The sequence below is a fragment of the Capricornis sumatraensis genome, chromosome 17, assembly GCF_032405125.1.
Source record: "Capricornis sumatraensis isolate serow.1 chromosome 17, serow.2, whole genome shotgun sequence".
In the NCBI taxonomy this organism is placed as follows: Eukaryota; Metazoa; Chordata; class Mammalia; order Artiodactyla; family Bovidae; genus Capricornis; species Capricornis sumatraensis.
This window is the reverse complement of record NC_091085.1, coordinates 77,250,895-77,270,018: the sequence shown is the minus strand read 5'-3', so window position 1 is coordinate 77,270,018 and position 19,124 is coordinate 77,250,895. Positions and strand designations below refer to the sequence as shown.

At 52.6% G+C, this 19,124-nt stretch overlaps 2 gene segments (V, D, J or C); both read right to left on the bottom strand.

Annotated features, from left to right (window-relative positions):
- Positions 1-4,768: 4,768 nt before the first annotated feature.
- Positions 4,769-9,901, bottom strand: LOC138093586 (immunoglobulin lambda variable 1-40-like). The segment is given in 3 exon segments: positions 4,769-4,908; positions 9,444-9,746; positions 9,856-9,901. Coding segments are annotated over 3 exon segments (489 nt in total).
- A 3,513-nt stretch (positions 9,902-13,414) lies between these two features.
- On the bottom strand, positions 13,415-17,229 carry LOC138093585 (immunoglobulin lambda variable 1-40-like). The segment is given in 3 exon segments: positions 13,415-13,610; positions 16,861-17,074; positions 17,184-17,229. Coding segments are annotated over 3 exon segments (456 nt in total).
- Positions 17,230-19,124: the final 1,895 nt, after the last annotated feature.

Here is a 19,124-nt window from a genome sequence, read left to right as displayed (position 1 = left end):
CAACTCATACATAAAACAGATAAAAGGGCAATTTACAGGGCTTCCCTTGCGGTCCATTGTTTACGGTTCTACTTGCCAATGGAGGAGATATGGGTTCAGTACCTGGTCCAGGAAGATTCCACAATTCTCAACACGACTAAGCCCCAGAGCCCCAACTACTGACGGTTGCTCACCTGGAGCCTGTGCTCTGCATCAAAAGGAGCCACCTCAATGAAAGGCTGCATACCGAATGAAGAGCAGCTACAGCTCCCTGCCACCGGAGAAAGCTGGGGAGCAATGAAGACCCAGCCCAGTCATTAATACACAAATACATTACATGTTAAATAAGGAGAAAACAGACAATATTATTGTCAACTACAAGCTGGCACTTTCTACAAACCCGTATTTGCCAATTCCTGAAAAACAACAACTAGGGCCTTGGCCAGCTGCCTCTGCAGCTGCACTTGCTACGCTTCGCCCCTGCATGAAAGGAGTTCAGGGTGGAGAGCGAGGCACTCGGTGCTCCAGGGAAACCAGTGGAACAGGTCTCTAGGCAGTTAGATATTTTCAGGAACGAATTTCATGATCTCAATGCTTGCATCTCTTCATATCTAGAAAATCACTAAACTCCTTCCCTGCAGGCCACAGGCCCTTCCTCTATCCCCTGGGATGTCCCAGCCCCCAGCAGACTGCCCATTGTACAGCAGGCTTGCAGATGGCACCCCCAGGAGAGTGGGCTGAGGGGCCTTTCTAGGTCCTCCCTGGGCACAGGGATGCTCTCACACTGGGACTCTTGTTTCCATGGAAACCGACCGTACTCCACAATCTGCATCTCTGTTAGCTGTGACCCCACAGTCCAGCCCCACCTACTGTGCAGACCCTGCACGTGTGTGTGACAGGCCACTGACAGGGAGCAGCAAGACACATACCTGGTGACATGTGGTGCTCTGCGACCCCACGTGGGGGTGAGGCCAGGAGCTCAGGGCTCGGGGCTGTCTTCCCCCTGGCCTGTAGCCCCAGTTTGCAGCTGGACTGCCCTCCCACCTGAACGAGAACAATCAGCTTCGTCCTTGGCGCTAACTGCCCTAGAGCCTCTCTGAGACGCTGCGGGCTGGTTGTGACTCCTGTAGTCAGGGGTCTGTGGACCCTGCCCAGTTGTTGCTGCAGCCAAGCTGCCCCCTTGGTGCCTACACTCTTGCTCGTCCCAGTGCGGGTGAGTGTGGCTCAGTGTCCATGGACAGAGTCACTGACCCTGACTGAGTCCACCCTGACGTTTCCCCGGATGCCTTGAGAGGACAGAGAAAGCAGAGAGCAAGACCTGCTCCCTGTGCAGGAGAGAGCGGTGAGGGGGAGAGTGGGGCTACCCAGGTCTGAAATCCCCTCAGACGGATCCCCCACCTCGGACCCTGAGAATAGAACAGACAGACCGTATGTCCCCAGTGACGGGAGACAGATTTTCTCTTTCCTTCGAGACCCTCTCCTGGGAACAGGCTGCTGGAGGGACTTTGAGGACAGAGGGGAGAGGAGGAGCCTCCATGCACAGGCAGACCCCCCGGTGTCCTGGACCCAGGGTGGGGCAGCAGCAGCAGCAGCAGGTCCAGCCAGAGCCTGAGCAGGAAGCCGCTGCGCGGCCCCATCTCCCCAGAGGGAAAGGAGTCCTGGTCTAGTTCCCGCAGGCCTGGAGCTCTGGGGGAGCCTGAGAGGCCGTCACAGGAAAGGCGGGAGCAGCAGCCTGGGCCTCAGCTCAGCACATAGACGGCCATGGAGCCCCAACTGCAGCCTTGAGACCAAGAAACGGAGCAGGGATCCCCAAGGTCCACCACTAGCATCAGAGAGGACGAGAGCTGTTGGGACCAGGACACGTACTGGACAGTGATGCCTCCTGAATCAGACCCAGCTCCACTCTGTTTCTCTGCTTCTGACCTGAACCATCATGGACTCTGACCCCAGGGCCTCGGGCATTCAGGACTTTGTGCGCAGTTTTAGATAATCAATGGCAACCCACTCCAGTATTCTTGCGTGGAGAATCCCATGGATGGGGGAGCCTGGTGGCTCCTACAGTCCATGGGGTTGCAAAGAGTTGGACACGACTGAGTGATTTCACTTTCACTTAGATAATCAAACACCATGTGGTTGCCACAGAAAAGCCTTGATGATGGGGCAGAATTAAGATGATCTGAACAGATTTCCAGGACCAAGTTCCTGGTGTGGGGCTCAGATCTCCGTTTTAAATCAAAGAAACAACAGAAGTGTCTGCATCGGCAGAAGATGCTTCAGCCCCAGGAGGCCCGTGACTTGGGGGAGAGCAGGTTTTTGTCTCACTTCCCCCCTGGCCTGGAGCACTGTGCCATTGCTGCTACTACTGTCATAAGCTGCACAGTAATAATCGGCCTCGTCCTCAGCCTGGAGCGAGCTGATGGTCAGAGTCGCTGTGTTCCCAGACCTGGAGCCAGAGAATCGGTCGGGGACCCCCGAGGCTCGACTGGTTGCACCATAGATGAGGAGTTTGGGGGCTGATCCTGGGACCTGTTGGTACCAGCTACCATAACCACGCCCGATGTTGCTGCTGCTTCCAGAGCAGGTGATGGAGACCCTCTGGCCCAGGGACCCGGACACGGAGGACGGCTGAGTCAGCACAGCCTGGGCCCAGGATCCTGGAAGGGAGAGAGACAGAGATGGTGACTCTGGGGTCCAGACAGGAAAGCAGGGAGCAAGGCCCATGTATCTTCTCAAAACCCTTCTCCTGTCCCCGCATCCAGTCACCTGTGCAGAGAGCGCCCAGGGTGAGGAGCAGAGGGGACCAGGCCATGGTGGACATGTCGGCGTCCTGCCGTCTGTGGCCCCACAGCTGAGCAGAGCGCCCCCACCCCGCTCCTGCCCCTCTTCATAGCCTGAGAGGGGGCGGGGCCTCTCATGCAAATCACCCCCCCACCCCCGCTCTCTGATGCCTCCCTGGGCCCCGGGTCAGGTCCCTGTGCCGGAGGGAAGCTAGGGCTGGGCAGGGCCGGGGCTGTGGGCCGCCCGTGGGTGGGAGGTCACAGCTCGGCGCCCTGAGCAGAGGCCACCAGGCAGTCAACCCCGGGCCCAGCTCTCACCCGGGACTGTCAGGAAGGGCCTCCGAGCGCCCCCTGGTGTCCAGGCGCAGACACACATCCTGTGACCGGGACTGCAGAGTCCTTCAGGGCCAGCTCCTGCCCTCTGCTCTGTGCACTGTCGCCGCCTCGGGTTCAGGCCAGGCGCCCCTTCTGGGTCCCTGTGACCTCAGGGCCAACCGTAGGCTCTCCTCAGACCCTTCATGTCGAGGGTGTCCACTTTTCTCCCGGCTGCTCAGGGATTAGGGGTGAGGGGACGTCTGGGACATGAATTCCCCTCAGATCAGGATCAGATCAGGGCAGTTCTGTTCCCAGAGAGGCCTGTCCCTGTCTGTGCAGGACAGGGGTCCCTTCTCTTTGGGCCTCCTCCCTGATGGCCAGAGCCCTGCTTCCTCTGGGTGTCCCCTCAGCCCTGAGGAGGAAGGGGCTCTTCCCTGTGGAGGGGAGGAGGGTGCGGGGAGAGGCCTGGGGTGTGGCCCTGGAACCTAAATGCCTGGGTCTTTACTGTGCACGAGCCTCTCCACACATGGGACCCCGTGCCGCTGTCCTGTCTCATGAGGGACACCTCCTGGGCGTCTCTCTTGCCGGCACAGGGCACCGGCTGCAGGGAGCAGGGCTGGTGATGCTCCCGGCAGTTTCTACTGAGACTCTGAAGGGCTCTGAGTGACTTTCGTTCCCAGGGAGTCTGATACGTGATGGCTGTTAGGATCAACCCTCCCAAAGAGTGGGTTTGAGAAGGTAGAGTTCAGGGACTGTTTGATCGGAAAAGGCCAGCTGACTGTACTTTGCCCTGCACTGCGTGTGCGTGTTACACTGCAGATGTGTGACTGTGAGATTTTAAATGAACCAAAACGTGTAAATGGATTGCCGAAAATCTAAGGTCAGCACTTAAAATAGCTGCATGAAGTTTCTGAGGAAAATTCTATGCTCTGTTGTAATTTTGCGTTGACAGCGGTACCGTTCTTGTTTGGTCGCTGAGTCATGTCCAATTCTTCAGGACCCGATGCACTGTAGCCCGCCAGGCTCCTCGTCTATGGGTTGCCCTAAGCAAGAATACTGGCATGGGTTTCCATCATTATTTTGGGGAGTTCTCTCCTTTTCCTGAGAACATTTTAATTCAATGACACAGCATGTATCCTATGAAACTTTATTTCTTAACAGATGATGTATTATTTTTACAAAGATATTTGCATTCTTAAGTTTTTTTTGGTGTCTGAGTGAGGCAGGGTTGGTACCAGCCTCTTTCTGCCACTTATTACAGTTCCACTGGGATATTTTTAGCTCTGGGCAGGGATTTCTGTCTGTAAACAGAGAGGGCTGAGGTATCTGAACCATCAGTCAGTCTCAGATCTGAGAAGAGGGGCAGTACATGACAGGTCAGATCTGTTATTCTCGGGAAGCCCAGAAGTGACCACAGGAGGTTAATCAGAGTTAAACGTGGTCCAGACAGAGCAGCAGGGATGGCCCCACGGGGAGGGCACAGGGGAGGTTTTAGTCTCACTTCCTTGTGTGTTTGGAGCACCTTGTTAGTATCAGTGTTGCTGTGACAGTGTGAACAGTAAATGGTCAGCCTTGTCCTCGGCTGCAGCCCCGAGGTGAGCAGGATCCCTGCACTGGCTGAGGCAGCCTTAGACACAGAAAAACGTCTGAACCCTGGAGCCTTGATACTTATTGGAGTCTGAGTAGAACCTCAGGAGTTACTGAGGAGGCCCCTGACTTCTGTTGGCATAGGCGCCAACACAATACCCACTGGTCAGGGTGCAGGAGAGTCTGGCTGATGCTCCCAGAGACGCAGAGAGGGAGGTCAGCTGAGTCAGCACGGGCTGGGAGAGGGAACCTGCAGACACAGACACAGGGGAGACGGGGCAGGAGCTGCAGGAAAGAGTCCCAGAGTCTGCGCCCCAGGGGCTGATGGGGCTGGGGGCTGAGCCCTGGTGCCCGGGGCCCGCCCCTACCTGTGCAGAGAGAGAGGAGACCAGCAGGAGAGGAGTCCAGGCCATGGTGCTCACAGGACCCTGGTCCCCACAGTGGGCTGGGCTGCCCCAGGCCGCCTTTTCTGCCCCTGCCTCTGCCAGAGGAGGGGCTGCTGTGCAAATGGGGTCCACCCAGGACCTACCCAGCGCCTCCTTGAGCCTTGGTGCTGGATCTCAGCTCACAGGTCAGACTCAGGGAGAGGTAGGGGCTACCCACTTTGATCCCCTGGGAGGAAGCACCTGCTGAGACCACACAGGTCCCTGCTCAGGGCACTCTGCAGTCAGAGAGGACACACTGCTGACTGACCCCAGAAGCACAGACCCTGCCCCAGCCCAGCTCCTGGAGTGGAGTGGTGCTTCCTGAGCAGTTGTGATGGGACCCCAGGCCAGTCCCAAAGCGCCCCCTGCCTGTAACATGTGGAAAATGTTGCAGAAAAAGAGATGAAATTCATACCTTTATAAGAAGGTACAACATTGGCTCTACTAGAGAAAATTTAAAAAAACATTAAAATACTTAGAAAAATAGAAAATTTTATCATGGAATTACTACACAAAAAGGCAATGTATCCTTATTTACTGGAAATATGTAACAGTTCAGCTCAGTTCAGTTCAGTCGCTCAGCCATGTCCAAGTATTTGCAACCCCATGGACCACCACAGCCGGGCCTCCCTGTACATCACCAGCTCCCAGAGTTTACCCAAAGTAATTTCCATCGAGTCAGTGATGCCATCCAACCATCTCATCCTCTGTCATCCCCTTCTCCTCCTGTCCTCAATTTCCCAGCATCACGGTCTTTTCAAATGAGTCAGCTCTTCGCATCATGTGGGCAAAGTATTGGAGTTTCAGCTTCAAAATCAGTTCTTTCAATGGACATTCAGGACTGACCCTCTTTAGGATGGACTGGTTGGATCTCCTTGCAGTCCAAGGGACTCTCAAGAGTCTTCTCCAACACCACAGTTCAAAAGCATCAGTTCTTCAGTGCTCAGCTTTTTTATACTCTAACTCTCATATCCATTCATGACTACTGCAAAAACCATAACCTCAACTGGATGGACCTTGTTGGCGAAATAATGAATAATGTCTCTGCTTTTCAATATGCTGTCTAGGTTGGTCATAACTTTCCTTCCAAGGAGTAAGCATCTTTTAATTTCATGGCTGCAGTCACCATCTGCAGTGATTTTGGAGCCCCCCAAAAGAGTCAGCCACTGTTCCCACTGTTTCCCCATCTGTTTGCCATGAAGGGATGGGACCAGATGCCATGATCTTTGTTTTCTGAATGTGGAGCTTTAAGCCAACTTTTCACTCTCCTCTTTCATTTTCATCCAGAGGCTCTTTAGTTATTCTTCACCTTCTGACATGAGTGGTGTCATCTGCATATCTGAGGTGATTGATATTTCTCCCGGCAATCTGATTCCAGCTTGTGCTTCATCAAGCCCAGAATTTCTCATGATGTACTCTGCATAGAAGTTAAATAAGCAGGGTGACAATATACAGCCTTGCGTACTCCTTTCCCACATTGGAAACAGTCTGTTGTTACATCTCTGGTTCTAACTGTGGCTTCCTGACTTGCATACAGATTTTTTAAGAGGCAGGTCAGGAGATCTGATATTTCAACTTCTTTCAGAATTGTCCACAGTTTATTGTGATCCCCACAGTCAAAGGCTTTGGCATAGTCAATCAAGCAGAAATAGATGTTTTTCTGGAACTCTCTGGCTTTTTCAATGATCCAGCAGATGTTGGCAATTTCATCTCTAGTTCCTCTGCCTTTTCTAAAACCAGCTTGAACATCCGGAAGTTCACAGTTCATGTATTGCTGAAGCCTGGCTTGGAGGATTTTGAGCATTACTTTACTAGCATGTGAGATGAGTGCAATTGTGCGGTAGTTTGAGCATTCTTTGGCATTGCCTTTCTTTGGGATTGGAATGAAGACTGACCTTTTCCTGTCCTGTGGCCACTGCTGAGTTTTCCAAATTTGCTGGCGTGTTGAGTGCAGCACTTTCACAGCATCATCTTTCAGGATTTGAAACAGCTCCACTGGAATTCCATCACCTCCACTAGCTTTGTTCGTAGTGATGCTTTCTAAGGACCACTTGACTTCACATTCCAGGATGTCTAGCTCTAGGTGAGTGATCACACCATCGTGATTATCTGGGTCATGAAAATGTCTTTTTGTACAGTTCTTCTGTGTATTTTTGCCACCTCTTCTTAATATCTTCTGCTTCTGTTAGGTCCATACCATTTCTGTCCTTAATTGAGCCTATCTTTCCTTGAAATATTCCCTTGGTATTTCTAATTTTCTTGAAGAGATCTCTAGACTTTCCCATTCTATTGTTTTCCTCTATTTCTTTGCACTGATCACTGACAAAGGCTTTCTTATCTCTCCTTGCTATTCTTTGGAACTCTGCATTCAAATGGGTATATCTTTCCTTCTCTCCTTTGCTTTTCACTTCTCTTCTTTTCACAGCTATTTGGAAGGCCTCCTCAGGCAGCCATTTTGCTTTTTTGCATTTGTTTTTCTTGGGGATGGTCTTGATCCCTGTCTCCTCCACAACGTCACGAACCTCTGTCCATAGTTCATCAGGCACTCTATCAGATCTAGGCCCTTAAATCTATTTCTCACTTCCACTGTATAATCATAAGGGTTTTGATTTAGGTCATACCTGAATGGTCTAGTGGTTTTCTCTACTTTCTTCCATTGAAGTCTGAATTTGGCAATAAGGAGTTCATGATCTGAGCCACAGTCAGCTCCCGGTCTTGTTTTTGCTGACTGTATAGAGCTTCTCCATCTTTAGCTGCAAAAAATATAATCAATCTGATTTTGGTATTGACCTTCTGGTGATGTTCATGTGTAGAGGTTTCCCTTGTCTTGTTGGAAGACAGTGTTTGCTATGACCAGTGTGTTCTCCTGGAAAAACTCTATTAGCCTTTGCCCTGCTTCATTCTGTGCTCCAAGGCCAAATCTGCCTGTTACTCCAGGTGTTTCTTGACTTCCTACTTTTGCATTCAATCCCCTAGAATTAAAAGAAGATCTCTTTTGGGTGTTAGTTCTAAAAGGTCTTATAAGTCTTCATAGAACCATTCAACTTCAGCTTCTTCAGCGTTGCTGATCGGAGTATGGACTTGGATTACAGTGATATGGAATGGTTTGCCTTGGAAACAAACAGAGATCATTCTGTCATTTTGGATGTATCCAAGTCCTGCATTTTGGACTCTTTTGTTGACTAGGATGGCTACTCCATTTCTTCTAAGGGATTCCCGCCCACAGTATTAGACATGATGGTCATCTGAGTTAAATTCACCCATTCCAGTCCATTCGCTGATTCCTAGAATGTCGACGTTCACTTTTGCCGTCTCCTGTTTGACCACTTCCAATCTGCCTTGATTCGTGGACCTAACATTCCTAACGTTCTAACTTGTGATAAAAGCAAGGTCCAACGCTGTAAAGGTCCAATATTGCATAGGAACCTGGAAATATGAACAAACTTCAGCAATTCCAGGCTCCCCATAGAGATGCTCTCTTTATAGATATATAATACTGAAAAGTACGAAAACTTTGTGGTTTTGATGAAGCAAAGTGTTGTACCTACAACTGTTACACAAAACATAAAAGGGGTGTTTACACGACTTCCCTCATGGTCCATGTCTAAGGTTGCCAGTGGAGGAGACGTGGCTTCAGTACCCGGTCCGTAAAGATGCCGCATTTTGAGGGAGAGCTAAGCCACAGAGCCCCAGCTACCGAAGCCTGGCACCTGGAACCTGTGCTCTGCGTTAAGAGAAGCCACCACAATGAAAAGCCTGCAAACCGAATGCAGAGTAGCTAGAGCTCCCTGCTGCCCGAGAGAGCTCATGAGCCATGAAGACCCCATGCAGTCATAAAGAAACAAATAAAGGAATAAAGCTCTAAGAAAGAACAGGAAAATGGGACTACTACTGTCAACTACAAACCGCCACTTGTCAAGAGCATTTGCCAACAGCTGAACAACAACTCGAGCACTTGCCAACTGCCTGAGCAGCTGTACCTGCTGACCTTCGACACTGCATGCAAGGAGTCCAGGGAGGAGAGTGAGGCACTCGGTGCTCAAGGGAAACCAGTGGAACAGGTCTACAGGTAGTTAGATGTTTTCAGGAACTGATTTCATGATCCCAGTGCTTGCATTTCTTCAAATCTAGAAAATCACTAAATTCCTTCATGGGGACATCAGCTCCTTGTGACTAGCAGAAAGCCTCTTGTAAAGTAAGCTCCTGATTGCACTGAACTCCCCCCGCCACCCTGCCTTCTCCACAATGTTATATATTGGTTGCTTTGACAGGGGATGGTTCAGCCCCGGGAGGCCCATGACTGTGGGGAGGAGAGGTTTTTGTCTCCCTTCCCCCCTGGTCTGGAGCTCTGTGCCAGCACTGATGCTGCTGTCATAAGCTGAACAGTAATAATCCACCTCGTCCTCAGCCTGGAGCGAGCTGATGGTCAGGGTGGCTGTGCTGCCCGACTTGGAGCCGGAGAATCGGTCGGGGACCCCTGTCGGTCGTTTGCTGTTTTGATAGATGAGGGTTCTGGGGGCCGATCCTGGGATCTGTTGGTACCAGCCCACATAATAACCACCCCCGATGTTGCTGCTGCTTCCAGAGCAGGTGATGGAGACACTCTGGCCCAGGGACCCGGACACGGAGGACGGCTGAGTCAGCGCAGCCTGGGCCCAGGATCCTGGAAGGGGGAGAGACAGAGATGGTGACTCGGGGGTCCAGACAAGAGAGGAGGGAGCAGGGCCCGTGAGTCTTCCCAAGACCCTTCCCCTGTCCCCCCATCCAGTCACCTGTGCAGAGAGTGACCAGGGTGAGGAGCAGAGGCGACCAGGCCATGGTGGACATGTCGGCGTCCTGCCGTCTGTGGCCCCACGAGCGTCCCCACACCGCTCCTTCCCGTCTTCATACCCTGAGAGGGGGAGGGCCCTTCCATGCAAATCACGCTCCCCCCACCCCAGCTCCCTGACCCTCCCTGGGCCCCGGGTCAGGTCCCTGTGCTGGCGGGTGACCTGGGCGTAGGCAGGGGCGGGGCTGCTGGGGGCCCACCGGTCGGAGGTCACAGCTGGCGAGCTCAGCCCCACGGCCCTGCCCCTGCGGACCCGCTGGCCACCCTCCAGCACAGGGACCTGAACCTGGGCTGATCCCACCTCTCACCCCTCCAGATCCACATAAACAGCCCCCAGGCGCCCCCTGGTGTCCAGGCCCGGACACACGTCCTATGACCTGCCGATCAGAACCTCTCAGGAACAGCTCCTGGCCCCGCTCTGTGCACTGTCCCCTCCTTAAGGCCAGGTCAGGCGCCCCTTCTGTGTGCTCCATGACCTCATGGCCGTCTGGGGCTCACCTCAAGACTCACCTCAGACCCTCAGGGAAGTCTGTCCACAGCACCCTTGGCTGCTCAGAGGTCAGGATACAGGGGGCATCTGTGACACAAATTTCTTTAAATCATGATCAAGTCAGGGTCGTCCATGACGACCCCATGCATGTAGCTACCTGGCTGCGCAGGCCGTCAGATTCTTTGCTTTTTTTAGGAATGAGTCAGTGTGTCTTACGCACACACACACACACACACACACACACACACACACACAATACTCAGGGTGCTTTTCCAGGGGATTATAGGCATTTTGTTCTTAAATATGCTCCCTGATCCAACTCTACCATCCTCCTGGTTTCCTCTCTCTTATATCAGTTAAATAAAATATATCCCACCTTTCCTTCTGTATCTGCTTGGGGGTCAGAAGCTGCCTTCAGGAGTCAGGCTTACTCTGCTCCCAGCTCCCAGGACACAGAGCAGAAGGTGACCTTGGTGGCACCGCCTGTGACCAGGTGCCCGTATCATACTCACTCTCCTGGTCTTCGCCTTCCATCCTAGGACAGGGGCCCAGAGTCGTCAGGGAAACTGAGCGGCCACGTCTGGAGCCAGAGGAGCAATGGGGGCTCTGAGGGGTGGGGGCCAGCAGGCATCAGGGTGTGGGTTTTCTGCGGGGCCTGTTGGTGCACAGATGCACCCCATCCCCAGCTCTGCTGCCCTTTCAGGACAAGAGGACCTGAACGGCAAAGCAGACGATGGCCCGGCGGAGGCAGCGCAGACTGAGCAGGGGACCCTGGGGGACGGGTGGCATGTCACTGCTGCAGAGCCCGACACTGAGAAGGCAGCAGAGCCCCCCGGCATGGTGTGGGAACTAGCGTCTTTCCTTGTGATGGCTGAAGGCGCTGCCTTGGACCTCTGCTCTCACCCCTCCACCTTCTCAGGAGATAACACGTGACTCATGGGGTCAAAGTGTATACTGTCTTTTAGTCAGCTGGCACCAGAATATCACACACTTTGAACTCCTTATACATTGATCTAATCTTTAACATTATATGCTCTTTCTAATACTTGTTATCCTAAATGCTTTTGCATTCATTCTGATCAGTTGTCTGTATAATCTCTAGCCCTAAAGGTATTGATTCTTCATTTCAAAATATTTTCTTATATATTTTCATCTCTAATATTGATTTGACAGAGTCGTGAGGAAGCCAAGGTCCATTACAAGATTCTCCCTCTTACATGTGTGCCACTCTCCACATAAACACACAGGACCAGGCAGTCAGCACCCCGTTTGTCGCAGGCATCTTCACCCTCTTTCTGGGACGGACAAAAGAGCTGTGGAGAAAATCTCTGTTTCTGTGTGGTTGGTGGGATGTGAGGAGTGGTCTTTAGATTTTCTTTTCAGGGTTCACAGGTGCAGGTTCCGTATTAAGCCCTGGATATACTGACAGAAGCCCTGAGATCACGCTGGCACCCTCTTCTGTTTAGAGTCGCTGAATCCTAATTCTCATCAACAGGTTTCAGGTCACACAAGTGTTCCTGGGGGTGGGGTGGCCCCAGGTGCCCACTGCAGGTGGAGCTCAGGGCACCCCAGCGGCCCCCACCCAGCCACTGCACCCTCACTGCCCTGCCCCCCGGGTCTGGGCCGCACCCAGGACTCAAGCTGTCCTGCGGGCCTCACCAGGATTTCCCAGAACAAAACACATTTGCCGGAGTTCAAGCTCCAATCCAGCGGCTCCCCCTCCTCAGAAATATCAGGTCATGTGGGACCAAAGGAGGATGGTTCCAGGGCTGTTTCATCCTCTGTGTCTTTTCTCACAATTTCCACCTTTTTTGGTAGAACTTCCTACCTCATGCTTTGTGGCAAGTGAAGACCGTGTTAGCTGGGAAATTTTGAACAATTTGGGAATAATTGTTGTATTTAAAAAAAGTTTATTGGCGTATAGTTGCTTGACAATGTTATTTTCAGTGATTGTTATCTTAGTGGCATTTAGCTTTGAACTAAAAGGAGGAGTATTTGTTTTGGTGGGGGTAGGAGGAAGTTTTATTTCTTGTTCATATAGATAAGTCACCGGTTCCTTTAATACCAAAAATCACAGTGATCTATCATCAAAGATAACTTTTAAGTTTGGTCTGTTTGATCCATACTTTAGGCCAAAATCCCAGTGATATGTCACAAAAATTTATTTTTGCCATGTTAAATTACATCCCATTTTAAATTGGCAATAACAAAGACTAGAACGTACCTGATTTGAAAAATGATTTAAATCGATTGTTCATTCTGCAATACCAAAGTATTCATCAAAATATGTTTTAAGCATGAATTATGATAAAAAAGAATTTAATACAAAAATATTTTATTAGAGAGTAATAGCATTTTGATTTTTATAATCCTTTTGGACATATTGAGTTAAATAGTACACCTCCACATGAAAGAATAATATGAATCATTGAAAGATATTAGTATGTGTTTCGTAAGTTTTATTTTTTTCTTTTTGGTTTATATCTCAGATGTTGAGAAAGTGTGGACAATAATAACTGGGCAATAAATCATTTTTCTCTTCATTTTTAAAAAATATTTCTCTTACAACATATTTGAATTTTCAGCCCAAAGAATTCCAGCTTTTCTCACAGTTATCTTGAAGCATTTTCTATTTATCATATACAGAGGATACTAACTTTATTTTAGAAACTGGAGGCCCATTGCTCATCAACAGAGTATAATGAATTTCTGCATGTTTGCTTTTATATCACAAAATCCCAAGTGAAATACACAGAAGCCTGTCCTAGTGATCCCTCGACCCTGACCTGAGCCTGGCTTGACCCCACCTTTTCTGGGCTCCTCCAGTGTCTCCACTGAGAGGTGTTTTATCTCTTAACAAACCAACGTTTGAGCAATGAAACCTACACTGAATAAGACAATATTAGCAATCTAAAAGTTGAGGTGAAGACAAAGATACAATATTATCAAATGTGCTGTTTTGAGAAAACTCAGCTGCTTGTCTGACAACTGGCGATTGAAGTCACCCACTGAGCTAGACTTCATCTGAGCCACGAGAAGGGGTGAGCGGAGGTCTTTGCGTCCCTTCCTCACTGGTCTGGAGCACCGGGTAAGCATTAGTGTCGTCATGCTGTAGAGCACGGTCATAGTCAGTGTCCTCCTCCGGCCGCGGCCCAGAGATGAGCAGGAGCCCTACATTTGCCGAGGCTTCTTTGGATCCAGGGACACAGCTGGGAACCCAGAGTCCTGGTGCTTACTGGATTCTGAGTAGAAGAAACTCAGGAGGTACCGAAGAGGGGTCCCTGGCTTCTACTGGTATCAGTAAATCCTATATTCACCAACAATGTACCCACTGCTCAGGGTGCAGGTGAGTCTGGCTGATGCTCCTGGAGACGCAGAGAGGGAGGCCGGCCGAGTCAGCAGAGGCTGGGAGAGGGAACCCGCAGACACAGACACAGGGGAGACGGGGCAGGAGCTGCAGGAAAGGTTCCCAGAGTCTGTGCCCCAGGGGATGATGAGGCTGGGGGCTGAGCCCTGGTGCCCGGGGCCTGTGCCTACCTGTGCAGAGAGAGGAGACCAGCAGGAGAGGAGTCCAGGCCATGGTGCTCCCAGGACCCTGGTCCCCACAGTGGGGCTGGGCTGCCCCAGGCCTGTTCTGCCCCAGCCTCTGCCAGAGGAGGGGCTGCCATGCAAATGAGGGTCCACCCAGGGCCCGCCCAGTCCCTCCCTGAGTCCTGCTCCTAGAGCTCCTCTCACAACCCAGACTCAGATGTAGAAGGGGCTTCCCCCCTAGGGAGCCCCTGGGAGGAAGCCCCTGCTGAACCACACAGGTCCCTGCTCAGGGGGCTCTGCAGCCGGAGAGGACACAGGGCTGAGTCCCCGCGGGAGCTCAGGCCCCGCCCCCAGCCCAGCTCCTGCAGTGAGTGATGCTCCCTGAGCAGCTGTGCGGGGACTCCCAAGGCAGTCCCACAGCGCCCCCTGCCGGTCACGTGTGGGAAAAAGCTTGCAGTAAAAGGGGATAAAATTCATACTTCTCTAAAAAGGCACAGCATTGGCTCTAGTAGAGAAAAAATTTAAAACCAGATTAAAATACTTAGAAAAACATAGAACATTTTATCATGAAATTACTCCACAAATAGAAACAATGCATCTTTATTTACCATATGTAACATACTTCAGCAATAGATTTTTTTCTGCATACATATTTTTTAACATGAAAAACATGAAAAATTTGTAGTTCTTTGAGGAAGCAGTTAAAGTGCTGTACATACAACTCACACACAAAACGCATAAAAGGGAAATTTCCAGGTCTTCCCTGTGGTCCAGTGTTTAAGGTTCTACTTGCCAGTGGAGGAGACATGGCTTTAGTACCGGGTCCGGGAAGATTCCACATTTCGTGGAACAGCCAAGCCCCAGAGCCCCAACTACAGAAACTCAGTCACCCGGAGCCTGTGCTCTGCAAAAAGACAAGCTACCTCAAGGAACAGCCTGCAAACCGAATGAGGGGTAGCTAGAGCTCCTGCCACCAGAGAAAGCTGGAGAGCAACGGAGACCCAGCAAAGTAAAAAATAAATAAAGTAATTAAAAATTTAAAAAGAACAGGAAAACAGACAATATTGTTGTCAGATACAACCTGGCGCTTGCCAAGAGCATTTGCCAAGGACTGGATAACAGCCAGGACATGTGCCGACTGCCTCTGCCGCTGCACCAGCTGAGCTTCCACACTGCAGGACAGCTCAGGGACAACTGCAGGACAACTCAGTGCTCCAGGGAAACCAGTGGAACAGGTCCCTAGGCAGTTAGATATTTTCAAGGACTGATTTCATGATCCTAATGCTTGCATCTTTTCATGTCTGGAAAATTACTAAATTCCTTCCCTGCTGGCCACGGGCCTCTCCTCCAACCCCTGAGATGTCCAGGCCCCATGCAGAGTAGACCATTGTACAGCAGGCTTGCAGATGGCATCCCCAGGAGAGTAGGCTGAGGGGCCTTTCTAGGTCCTCCCTGGGCACAGGGATGCTCTCACACTGGGACTCTTGTCTCTATGGAAACCGACCATATTCCACAATGTGCATGTCTGTTAAATGTGACCCCACGGTCCAGCCCCGCCTGCTGTGCAGACCCTGCACGTGTGTGTGACAGGGCACTGACAGGGAGCAGCAGGGCACACACGTGGTGACATGTGGTGCTCTGCGATCCCACGTGGGGGTGAGGCCAGGAGCTCAGGACTTGGGGTCACTTCCTCCTGGCCTTCTGAAGCCCCTGTGAGCAGCAGGGCTGCCCTCCCAGCTGAGCAAGAACAATCAGCCTCATCCTCGGGCTGGAGCCCAGAGATGGTCAGGGGGCCCTGCCTGACCCAGAGCCTGAGAGCCTCGCTGAGACTCGGGGGGCCAGTTGTGACTCCTGTGGTCAGGGGTTTGTGGACCCCCCAGTTGTTGCTGCAGCCAAGCTGCTGCCCAGCATTATTGGGGTTTCCAGTGCAGGTGAGTGTGGCTCGCTGTCTGTGGGCAGAGTCCTGGGCAGGTGGACCGACCCTGGCTGAGTCCTCTCTGGCTGGGCCCTGGACACCCTGCCTGTGAGGGGACAGAGGAGGCTGAGAGCAGGACCTGCTCCCTGTGCAGGAGAGAGCGCAGAGGGCAGTGTGGGCCTCCCAGGGCTGACATAAGCTCAGGCAGATCCCCCAACTCAGACCCTCAGATTAAGACAAAGAGACCCTAGTCCCCAGTGATGGGGAGGCACTTTCTGTTTCCTTTGAGACCATCTCATTGGAATGTGCTTCTGGCAAGATTTTGAGGACAGAAAGGAAAGAGGAGCCTCCACGCCCAGAAGGCACCTCCCCTCCCCTCCCCACATGACCTGGGCTCAAGGTGGAGCAGCGCAGAAGGTTCAGCAGAGCCTGAGCAGGAAGCCCCTGGGCTGCCCCGGCTCCCCCAGTGACGCGGGAGTCCGGGTCTAGTCCCCGCAGGCCTGGAGCCCTGGGGGAGCCTGAGAGGCGGTCACAGGAGAGGCTGGAGCAGCAGCCCGGGCCCCAGCTCAACCACGGACGGCCGAGGAGCTGAGGTTCCTGAGTCAGACACAGCTGGATGCTGCCTCTCTGGTTCTGACCAGACCGTCATGGACTCTGTCCACCAGGACCCGCCTCTGGCATTCAGGGCCTTCTGCTCAACTTCAGATATTCATATAAAATGTGGTTGCCGAAAGCAAAGCCTTGGTGAGGGGGCAGAATGAAGAAGATCTGAAAATATTTCCTGGACCAAATCCTTCGTGTCGGGCTCAGACCACAGTTTTAAATCAAACAGACCACAGAAGTGGCTGCTGTGGCAGAGGCCCATGTCTGAGGAGAGCAGGTTTTTGTCTCACTTCCCCCTGGCCTGGAGCACTGTGCTATAACTGTAACCACTCTGATAAGATGAACAGTAATAATCTGCCTCATCCTCAGCCTGGAGCGAGCTGATGGTCAGAGTCGCTGTGTTCCCAGACCTGGAGCCGGAGAATCGGTCGGGGACCCCCGAGGCTCGACTGGTTGCACCATAGATGAGGGTTCTGAGGCCCGATCCTGGGACCTGTTGGTACCAGCCCACATAATTACCATATCCAACGTTGCTGCTGCTTCCGGTGCAGGAGATGGAGACCCTCTGGCCCAGGGACCCGGACACGGAGGACGGCTGAGTCAGCACAGCCTGGGCCCAGGATCCTGGAAGGGGGAGAGACAGAGATGGTGAATCTGGGGTCCAGACACGATAGCGGGGAGCAGGGCCCGTGAGTCTTCCCAGGGCCCTTCCCCTGTCCCCCCATCCAGTCACCTGTGCAGAGAGCGCCCAGGGTGAGGAGCAGAGGGGACCAGGCCATGGTGGACACGGTCAGGGCGTCCCGCCGTCTGTGGCCCCACAGCTGAGCAGAGCGTCCCCACAGGGCTCCTGCCCCTCTTCATAGCCTGAGAGGGGGCGGGGCCTTTCATGCAAATGACCGCCCTCCCCCACCCCCACAATGCTCTGATCCCCTCTGGGACCTGGCTCAGCTTCCTGGGCCTGAAGGAGGCCAGTGTGTGATCAGGGGCGGGGTTTCCTGGGGTTTGGGGGTGGGATGTAAAAGCTGGAAATCCTGATCCTAAGGCACCAGAATGTACCACGGGGCTGGTCTCTGCTCTCACGACCCCCACCCCCCACCCCCACCCCCACCACACACACTTAGGAAAGGCCTTGGAACATCCCCTGGTGTCCTTGCCCAAGCACACACCCTGACCTGGTGATAGAGCTCTTAGAGTCAACTTTCCCCAAAGTGGTTTTGTAATTATACCCCTCAGGATGTGTTTGGATGGACAACAACAGCCAACTGTAGCTTACCCCGCAGCGCATGTGAATGTTACACTGTGGATGTGTGACTTTGAGATTTTAAATGAACCCAAATGTGTTCATGGATTAGTAAAAATCTAAGGTCATCACTTAAAATAGATGCCTAAATTTAACTGAAGGAAATGTTGTTGTTAAGTCACTAAGCTGTGTCCACTCTGGCTCTGTTTTAATTCTGCATTGCCGTGGTACTATTTCTAAAACATCATTTTCCTTGTAGCCTCTGTTCTCTAAGGTAATTTTAAAGACTTTCTGACAGGTATGGCATCTCCACTGGGGGATTTTCATGTCTTAGCAGGACGTTCTCTCTGTGAAACAGGGCAGGCTGAGGTATCGGAGCCATGGGTCGGTCTCAGATCTGAGATGAGCGACAGGATAGGACAGGGCAGATCAGCTGTTCTCGGGAATCTCAGACGTGACCATGGGGAGCAAACCTGACTTAGGCGTGGTCCAGACAGAGCAGCAGTGCCGGCCCTGGGGGCAGAGCCCCACGACAGGGCTGCTTTCCCAGCCCAGGGCCCCACAGCTTCTCCCGGGCTCACTGTGCATAAAGTCAGTCCCACAGCAGCTGAGCACAGACTCTCCTCAGCCAGGAGTCATCTCCAGGTCTCAGGACCAGGCCTCTCTCCCCTCCTGATTTCTCACTGGATGGGCACACAGGAAGGAGTGTGAGGATTCAGGGAATAAATCGACTACTAGAGGGGTTCATGGATCCCCTGGGAAACAAGGGGACCCCGGGGAGGAGCACGGAGCAGACGAGCAGGGGTCACAGCTGAGTGCCAGGGATCTGAGGCTTCTCGGGAAGGAAGGGTGAGAGAGGCTCAAGGAGGGGCCGAGGAAGTGAGTGTTTCAGGAAGATCTGGAGACACAGCCATGATCTTCCCACAGAGGGAGCTGGCTCCTGACCATGGGGATCATGGTCTACAGACCTACATGGTCACTGGAGGTCTGTAGAAAGAGAGAGGCCCAGGATTGGGAGGAGAGTCGTGAGTGAGGGGCGCGGGAGGGCAGGCTCTGAGCAGAGGTGAGGAGGAGCGGGCGCAGGCTGAGGGGAGCTGGAGGGGTGCACGGGGTGGGCTCGCGGGCTCATCCCCTCCTCTCTTTCTGGGAAGAGGGTGGGGACTGATGACCCCCTGACCCCTTCACCCTCCAATTCTGGGTGCTCGACCCTGGGTGCAGCTTCAGTCCCAGGAGGAGGCCTGGGGGCCGCGGCTCTGAGTCTGTCCCCTGAGAGGAAGCACCTGCTGTCACATCCAACTCAGGCCGCTGAGCCCGGGAGCAGGGCCAGCTCAGGGGACCATGCGGGTGTGTTGCTGCTGCTGCTAAGTCGGTTCAGTCGTGTCCGACCCTGTGCGACCCCATAGACAGCAGCCCACCAGGCTCCCCGTCCCTGGG